The following is an 8,404-nucleotide window of genomic DNA, read 5'->3' as shown; positions in this document are numbered from 1 at the left end:
GGAATTGCTGGATCAACTACCCCTTATCTTGTCTCTGACAGTGGCTAGAACCAGATGCTTTAGAAGGTACAAGAAACTCCAGTGTGTCTCCAGTGGCAGTTTCTTCCCTAAGCATAATTTATGTATTCTATCGAATGTAACTGTGGATGTTCCACCTATTAATATGAACAGCTGACCCTTTACTGAATCTTGTTAAGCTCTTAACAATAAAATACAAATTCTATATTTGTGTCATATGTCACTGAGTAAAGCCCTTTGTCCATTCTAAGTGTAATTAGTTCATTAGGTGATAAACTCCTACTAGATGCAGTTCCTTTCCCACACACAGAAAGACCATTTCACAAGGGCTCTGTGTCTGCTGGATGGACGGAGTTTGGACTGTGCGTTCCAAGACAGTGCTCAGGCTTCACCAGACACAATGGCCCAGCTCTTCAAAAGTATTTAGGTCCCTCACTCCTGTTGATTTCAATGGGTGTTAGGCACTCAAATCCCTTTGACAATCTGGGTAGGGACCTCAGCAGTTCTGTATATTGTGCAGGTAGAGTGCATTGCCATTTTAGGAGCTGGGAAGATATAGGGTGTGCTTTTCCAAGGTATTTACATGCCTAAGGATGCAGCGGGCACCTAGAGGGATTTCAGTGGGCTTTAGACACCTCCCCCTCCCACTTTTGCAAACCCCACTAGGTACCTTGCTGCTGTTGGGTGCCTAAACCCCTTTGGAAATCTGGCCCTAAGTAATTTAGGAGTACAAGTCCCACTGAAAATTAATTAGGGGCTTTGGGACCACCCCTTCCCGCCGCCCCCACTAAAGTGTTGTTCATATTTTAAAGGTAGGGGGCGCTCCCAAAGTGCCATGAGAACAAACCCAACCCCAAACCTTGCACAATCGCTATTCCTGGAGAGCCACCAAAATGAAAAACAAAAATCAAGACAGCAGAACAGGCTAGTTGAGCGCACCCGTCAGCCAGGCAAAGCGGCGTGTTTTCGCAGCTTGCACCGTGCTGGGGAACACACGCACATTCCGAGGCTTTAAAAAAAATCCCACCAATCTTTCGGGCCTCACCTAAGGGGCCTGAGGCTGCCTGCAGAACGGCTGGCTTTGCCTGTGTCAGGACTGCAAGATATTGCTCAGCGCCTCACCTCCCTCCCTCTCTCTGGTGCGTCTCACTGGAAAGGAGAGAGGAGCATCGCCACCCCCTGCCTCTGATCACGCCGGGCTGGCCAGTCTGCCTGCGCCTGGGAACGCTGCATGGAGCGAGGGGTTTCACTGCCACGGGTCTGGCAAAACGCAGCCTCCAGCTCAGCTGGGGGGCAGCACCGCCCCCACCACGCCCGGGGCTGCTCGGGAGCCAGAGGGCGAGACTGTGCGTGTGCCCGGCGGAGAACGGGCCCGCAGGCCGTTTGCGCGTCGCCCGTCTTCCAACGAGCGCAGCAGGTGCATCATCCTCTGCGCCCTTCGCCGCCGGGAGCACGGAGGGGCCAGCGGCTGGGGCTGGGGCTGGCGCTGCCCGGGACGTTAATCCGCGGCGCGATGCGGAGCGCAGCGGGCCGGAGCTGTCTGTGGACAGAACTTTGGCTTCCCAGGCGTGCGCGTGTGAACACCAGGGCAGCCTCCCACCGCCGGCGGAAACACACTGCAGTGCAACCGTCCGGCCCCGGCCCCGTCCCCTCCCGCCCCCACCCGGCTCCTCCCCTGGGCCTGAGTCCCGAGGCCCACGGGCGCAGTCCGGTGCTTGGAGCAGGTCGGGAGCGGCTGGCGCAACAGGCGCGCAAGCAGCACACATCCTTATTCTCCGCAGCTACTCATCCCTCCCCACATCCGCTCGGCCTGTCCCCAAGCCAGCGCCTCCGCAGGGGCGGCTCTAGCCATTTCGCTGCCCCAAGCAGGGCAGCACGCCGCGGGGGGGGGGGTGCTCTGCCGGTCGCTGGTCCCTAGCTCCGGTGGACCTCCCCCAGGCGTGCCTGCGGATGCTCCAGGGGAGCCGCGGGACCAGCGGACCCTCCGAAGAGCGCCCCCCCCCAGGCATGCCACCCCAAGCATGTCCCTGGCCCCCCGGGCTGTCCCGGACCGGCTGTGCCCAGCTCTTCTGGGAGCGGCTCGCTTGATTATTTGGGGGGGGGCTCGTCGTGTAGCCGGTCCCCTACAATGTATGTGCCTTTTTAAAAGGGCCGCTTAAAATAACCAGCGCTGGCTATAAAGCAGGTCTGCGCGTATTTCGCGGGCAGCAAAGCAAAGGCGCCTACAGCCGAAGGACCAAGCGCACCACATCACTCCGCGCGGACACTGAAGCGCAGGCAATCCCGGGTCTCTAATCCCAGCTGGGTCCCAGACGCTGCTCGCCCTCCCTTCAGATCTCTTCCTCTGATACGGGGGGGGGTCTGCAGCAATTACAGACAGGAGCTAGGTGCAGATGGAAAGCGTCTCTCTCACCCGCCGAACCTGGGCCAGTAAAAGATGGGTCCAAGCAAAACCTCACCCACCTTGACTATCTAAGATGCTGGGCCCCACACAGCTACGCCCCACTGCTCCGTGTCCATTGCAGGCGCGCTCCTCTGAGCTCGCATCCCTTTCCCACGGGGCTGGGTTTGATTTCCTGCCTTCATCCCCGATTCCTGGCAGAATCCGGAGCGAGGACGCGCCAGCACAGGCACATTTAAGTCATGGTACCACTCTGCTAAACTTTTCAATAATACAAACCCACCTGGAGCCTCTCCCTACCCCACTCCATCCCTTTAACTCCTCTTCGGAGAGGCTTCAGTGATCCAACCTCGCTGGTGAAACCCCCTTTCCCTGCTTGTGGATTCTGTACTAAAAATGACAGCGGCGTGTATGAAAATAACTCGCACCATGCAGTGAGATCACCCGAAACCGTACCGGGGAACTAATCCCTCCTTCCCCTCCACGAGCAGGTGAGAGGAAGGAATTGAAGGAACCTGCCAATATTAGCAGCAAGGGGGGGGGATGATAAATCACGGTTGCCAGCGCCTGATTTCCCACCCCCTTCTCTCCGCTTTGCTGCAAGGACCCGTAGTGCCCCCTCTGGAGCAGGGCAGCCTTGGCACCGCCATGGGGGGAGCAGTAGGGGCAATGCAGCGGGAGCCGCCGGGGCTGAGCAGTGCCACTGCGGGGCTGGTGCCCCGTTCCTTCCCCTCTGCGGGTGGCCTCAGCGGGGCGGGGGGTGGTGTTAAAAACTACCCCCCCCCGCCCATCTCATCCCTCCTGCCATTGTCCCCGGCCAGAACCTCTGCTGCCGGTGCCCTGTGCCCGCCGGGCCGGGGGCTCGCAGCTCGGCAGGCTGAGCAGCACGCGGTCACCCGCCCGCCCGAGCCCGGCTGCGCTCCTCGCCCCTGCTCCCGCAGCCGGGCTGCTGCCATCAATTATTAATCGGCTCCCAGCAGCCGCGGCGGGGAGCGGGAGCAGCCGCGATAAGGGAGGGCGGCAGGGAGGGCGGGCAGGAGGAGGGGAGTGTGTGTGCGAGCTGCGCCTGGCTCACTGAGGCCGGCGGCTGCCTGCGGAGCAGAGCGGATCCGAGCCGAGCCGAGCGGCGCGTTTGGAGAGCTGCGGGTCCCCCTCGCCAGCATGTCCCCGCGCTGCGCGGCGGCCGCCTCGCCGGGAAGGGCCGCCGCCCCGGAGGACACGGGAGGATGAGGCGGAGGCGGCGCAGGGAGGAGGCGGAGGCGGCGGCGGCGGCGGCGAGGCAGGCAGGGGGAGGCCGGAGGAGGCGGAGGGGCAGCGGAGGATGAAGTGGAGTGTCCGGGGAGCCTGCGCCGCGCTCTCCAGCTGCCTCCTGCTCGCCTGCGCCCTCAGCGCCGCCGCCGTGGGCCTCAAGTGCTTCTCGCTGGGCTCGGAGCTCAAGGGGGAGCCCTTCCGCCTGGGCACCGCCGCCGGCGCCTTCTACTCGGGGCTGCTGCTGGCCGCCGGCCTCTCGCTGCTGGGCTCGGCGCTGCTCTGCTGCCGCCCGCCGGAGGGGGAGGCGGCGGCGGCGGCGGCGGGCGGGGGGCCGCAGCCCGCGCCGGGCGGCCGGCAGAACTTCCTGCTGCTCGGCGTGCTGGTCTTCATGCTGGGCGTGCTGAGCGCCTTCGCCGGGGCCGTCATCGACGGCGACACGGTGTCGCTGGTGGAGAGGAAGTACTCGCACTACTGCGGCCCGGCGCCGGGCGGCGGCGGGGGCCCGCGGGCGGCGGCAGGCGCGGCGCTGCGCTGCCAGAAGCTGCGGGACTACCAGCGAGGCTTGGTGCTCTCCACCGTCTTCAACGCGCTCGAGTGCCTGCTGGGCCTGCTCAGCCTGCTGCTCGTGCGCAACTACAAGGCGGCCCAGCAGCGCGGGCTGCGCCGCCAGCGCCGCCGCCAGCAGCGCCCGGCCCCGGGCGGCAGGCGGCGGAGGAGGCGGCGCGGCGGCGGCGGCGGCGGGGGAGCGGGCGGGCGGCGGGCGCCGCGGCCGAGCCAGGGCTCCATCTTCTCCAGCGAGGAGCCCGAGCTGTCCCCCGCCGACTGCCCCTTCCAGGCCGTCTCCTACATCAACGTGGGCGTCTTCCACGTGTTCGACGAGGCCGGCGTGGAGGTGCACTGCGGCGGGCACCCCTCCCTGGAGCTGCCCGGCTACTCGCCCATGGACCCCGAGCTCAACCCCTCCTACCCCTACTGCTACCCGCTGCCCCACGAGCAGCCCCCGGCCTACGAGGAGATCTACCCGGGGGAGCCCGGCGCCAACAGCAGCTAGCGAGGGGCCGGCCCGGGGACCCGCACCTGCGCTGACAATCAGCCGCTGGCACCAGGCGGCCCCTGCCCTAGCTTTGGGGACAGACCCGCGGGCAGCATCAGCCCTTGCGCTCAGCGCACCGGCCCGCGCAAAAAGCGCGCAGCGCTCGTCTCGCCGCGCTAGCGCCCGCTGGGGCTAGGCGAGGCAACGCGCCTGGCGAAACAGCCTCTGGCTCCATCACTGCACGTGGCGAGACCCTCGCCAGAGCCCCACCGTGCGCTGCTCCTGCTGGGGGTGACTGAGCGGGCCCACGAGTACATTTTTCAGGATCATGGTTCTGTCTGATGGAGTTTTTCATCCGTCTTGTCTGTTAAATATCAAGATTGAGTTTTCAAAGCTGGACAAGAACCGTTTAGCAGTTGGTTCTTCCCCTCCTGATGTCTCTTTGGCCAATTTTTTTTTAAATGAATCATCATCATAGTCTTTTCTTCAGCTTTAACGGTACAAAGGTATACCATGTATGATAACCAGCCAGTGTAAGGGGAAAAGTGTAATGAAGCTTCTTTACCTCTCAAGCAGAGACATTTTTAACAACGGAAAGACGTTCCTGTAATGTTTACCTGTTTGGGGAAATTCTTATGTTTACACTTTCTTGAAGATTAAATTCTATTTAAAATGTAGTGAGAGTTAAAACCTATGTTGGGTCTGGTAGGATGCACATTAAAACCCCCTGCACTTTCAGAGAAAAAAGGAAAAGTAAACAGCAACATTTTTGTACACTAATGTGCCTGCTTTTGTTGATAACTTCTTACTGTAAAAGCTTTGGAACGTCTATAATGAAAAAGTTTGGTAGATTCATTGCAATCTAAAATTAATCACCGGTTCCGTTACTAAAATAATTGAGTTGTTATTGAGATATAGCAATTAAAAGGCAGTCCAAATGGCATGTACATTCCTTTTTGTAAACAGGTTCTGTGTTTTTAATGCAAGGCAGGGCTCATTTTTGTTTTACACAAGTTTAATTTTGTACAACTATATAGTTTCTCTTGTAAAGAATCTCATTTTATTGTTATCAATTCATCAATCTGGTACGCTTGAATATTAAAGTTTATTTTAAAATATATACTTTAAACAGCCTTAATTGATGTAATTGTCACAGTTCTAAAGGAGAAGTTGTACAAACACACCTTCCAGATGTTTTCAGAACCATACTTAAGATTCCCACTAAACCAGGAGAATAAAGAACTTGAAAGCGTATTTAATGCACAGAGAACAAAGAAAAAAAATCAGATTGTATTTGCTAACTTTTGTAAATTAGACATATTAAAAGGGATTCCAGCCAAAAGTAAGAAACTATTAATCCTCATTTAGCAGCCTGCTGTGGGATGTCAGTTTATCAGATAGCGTGAGAAAGTAATAATTAAGGGAAACAACTATGGTGTATTTTTGTGCTGCACTGAAAAGGTGAAGGCTTAAGTAATGTTGTCCAAAGAGCAAAAAAGCCACACTTCAGATGGTGATGTTCCACCTCTTTTTTCATTTAGCATGTACTAAAATGGAATCCTATACAAATAGGAACCTGTCTGTTAATCCTCATTTTGGAACCTACTGTGTAATGTCAGTGTATTAGATAGGAGGAGGAGGAAGAGGTAGTTATGGGAAAACAGAATTATGGCATATTTTTGTGGGGGACAGAAAATTATTTTTAAATGTTAAGGCGCTAGGAGAAAAGTAATTTACAGCCTTAGAATCAGTAAATGAACATTTTAACCTAAAAATGTTGCTGCCTCTTTGTTTTCTAAAGTGTTTTGATTTGCACACTTTATATAGCCTAAAATGCAGAATGCCTTAGAAGTCTTTTTAAAATAAACTTTATCTATAAAACACATAAATCTTTAATCTAGATATGGGAGCAAATGCAGTTATTCCAGGTTTGCCAAGTAATTCCAAATTGTGGAAGTCTAGTGGTACAGTGCTGTTCATTTGGCTGAAATTTTATCCTGTGGAGAAGACCAGCAGAAAGCCCTGTTTAAGTCCTACGTAAGCCTTCAAAATAGGCTTTATGCTGGCCCTCTGCACAAGGGGAAAATTTCACCCTCTTTAAACCCAACCTTGTAGTCCTTACATACAGTGCTGATTTAGGCAAAAATTTCATATTTTATATATTAGCGAGAGCCGAGGTTGTGGGGTTTGTTTTTTTGGTTTTGGTGGTGGTTTATTTTTAATTTTTTTTTTCAAAATGGGTAACTGAAGGCAGGATGCTAAATCCTTATTTAGGCTCCTGAATAAGTGGCTTGATTCGCAAAAATGCTGAGCACCCAGCCACTCACTGAATTTAAAGGGGAATTGTTGGGTGCTGAGTACTTTTAAAAGTTAGGCCATTACTTGAAATGGCTAAATAGAGATTTAGAACGCTAACAACAGGTGTCTATTTTTAAAATCTTGGCTATACAATGGAATTTTTTAAAAACTTTAATACAAAAATTGATTTTTAACAGGAAATACCAATATTTTAGGGTTCACAAAATTAGATAAGTCTGAAACTCCAGTTGTTCCAAAGACCAGTGCTCAGGGAAATAAATGGAAAGTTAAGAAAGCTACCTATTACACTCAAGTTTAAATATAAAATAACTTTAAACTCAAAATCTAAAAGATTGTTAAATTCATAGCACTTTTTTGTTGTGTTCTTTAAATATCTTTTCAGAATGCCATTATGTTTAAACATTGTGCATCAGCTAATTCCTAAATTCATATCTTTCTTCACTTTTGGGCTTTTTTCCCCTACTAATAGTTTATTTTAGTGATGGAAAACATGCCGGAAAAACAATCTAAATCCAACTACTACTGAAGTTAATGGGAGTTTTGTCATTGACTTCAATGGGAGTAGGAGTCAGCACAAATTATTCTAGCTACTATACATAATACATGTGTAAAACAATATATTAGTCTTCTGGCACAACAGATAAGATGCAGCATGAAATATTAGCGCTCAGATATGTATTATTTGTATCAACAGAAGTGTGAAGAAGGTAACATGGTGTCACACACTTTTTATAGATATAACATTAGGCAGGCAAATTGACCAAACAAGCCATGTTTTCTTAAAGATGGTATACAAATGTTTCAGGTATCAGGTGACTAACTTTTATGGTAAAACGCAAATGTATTTATTTCTCAGTGAGAAGAAACTTACAAATACAAAGTACAAGAAGAAGCTTCACAAGCGTGATCCAAGTGTCATGGAGCCATTTTTAGTCATTTTGAAAATCGTTACTATATAGATTGAGCAATAATGTTAGAGTGTATATATGGTACTATGCCCAAATTGAAAATAGGCTGGTGTAGGATTAGAATTTTAGGTTAATTGCATTGGATATCATGAGCCCTCTAATCTTTTTTAAATTATATGCCATATGTCATGTGAGTAAATGTAAAAACAAATTAGATACAGGTCACTGGGAGTGCGGGGGTTAAACTACCTTACAGGATTTTATTCCATAAACATAGTAAAACAAGGGGGGAAAACAACAAAAAGATTGTTAATGTGTATCCCTACATACACACTCATTTAGGTCTCCGTCTTGCTTTAATTGAAGACCAAGGAAACACTCCCATTGGGCCTTTGCACTTAGTTTAGTCACATCTGTGCAAAGGTAATATAAAGTGGGTGTAAATGTTACTGACCTTGCAGCATTTCACCTCCA

The 8,404-nt window shown here is 52.3% G+C and overlaps 1 protein-coding gene across 1 annotated transcript; it reads left to right on the top strand.

Annotated features, from left to right (window-relative positions):
• Positions 1-3,469: 3,469 nt before the first annotated feature.
• Positions 3,470-5,823, top strand: TMEM271 (transmembrane protein 271). Its single transcript, XM_045020160.1, has one exon. It carries the CDS (start codon positions 3,741-3,743, stop codon positions 4,719-4,721), a length of 981 nt encoding a protein of 326 aa, XP_044876095.1. The 5' UTR covers positions 3,470-3,740; the 3' UTR covers positions 4,722-5,823.
• The last annotated feature ends 2,581 nt before the right edge of the window (positions 5,824-8,404 follow it).

Source organism: Mauremys mutica, chromosome 6, assembly GCF_020497125.1.
Source record: "Mauremys mutica isolate MM-2020 ecotype Southern chromosome 6, ASM2049712v1, whole genome shotgun sequence".
NCBI classification, from domain to species: domain Eukaryota; kingdom Metazoa; phylum Chordata; order Testudines; family Geoemydidae; genus Mauremys; species Mauremys mutica.
This window is presented reverse-complemented; position numbering and strand designations above follow the sequence as displayed.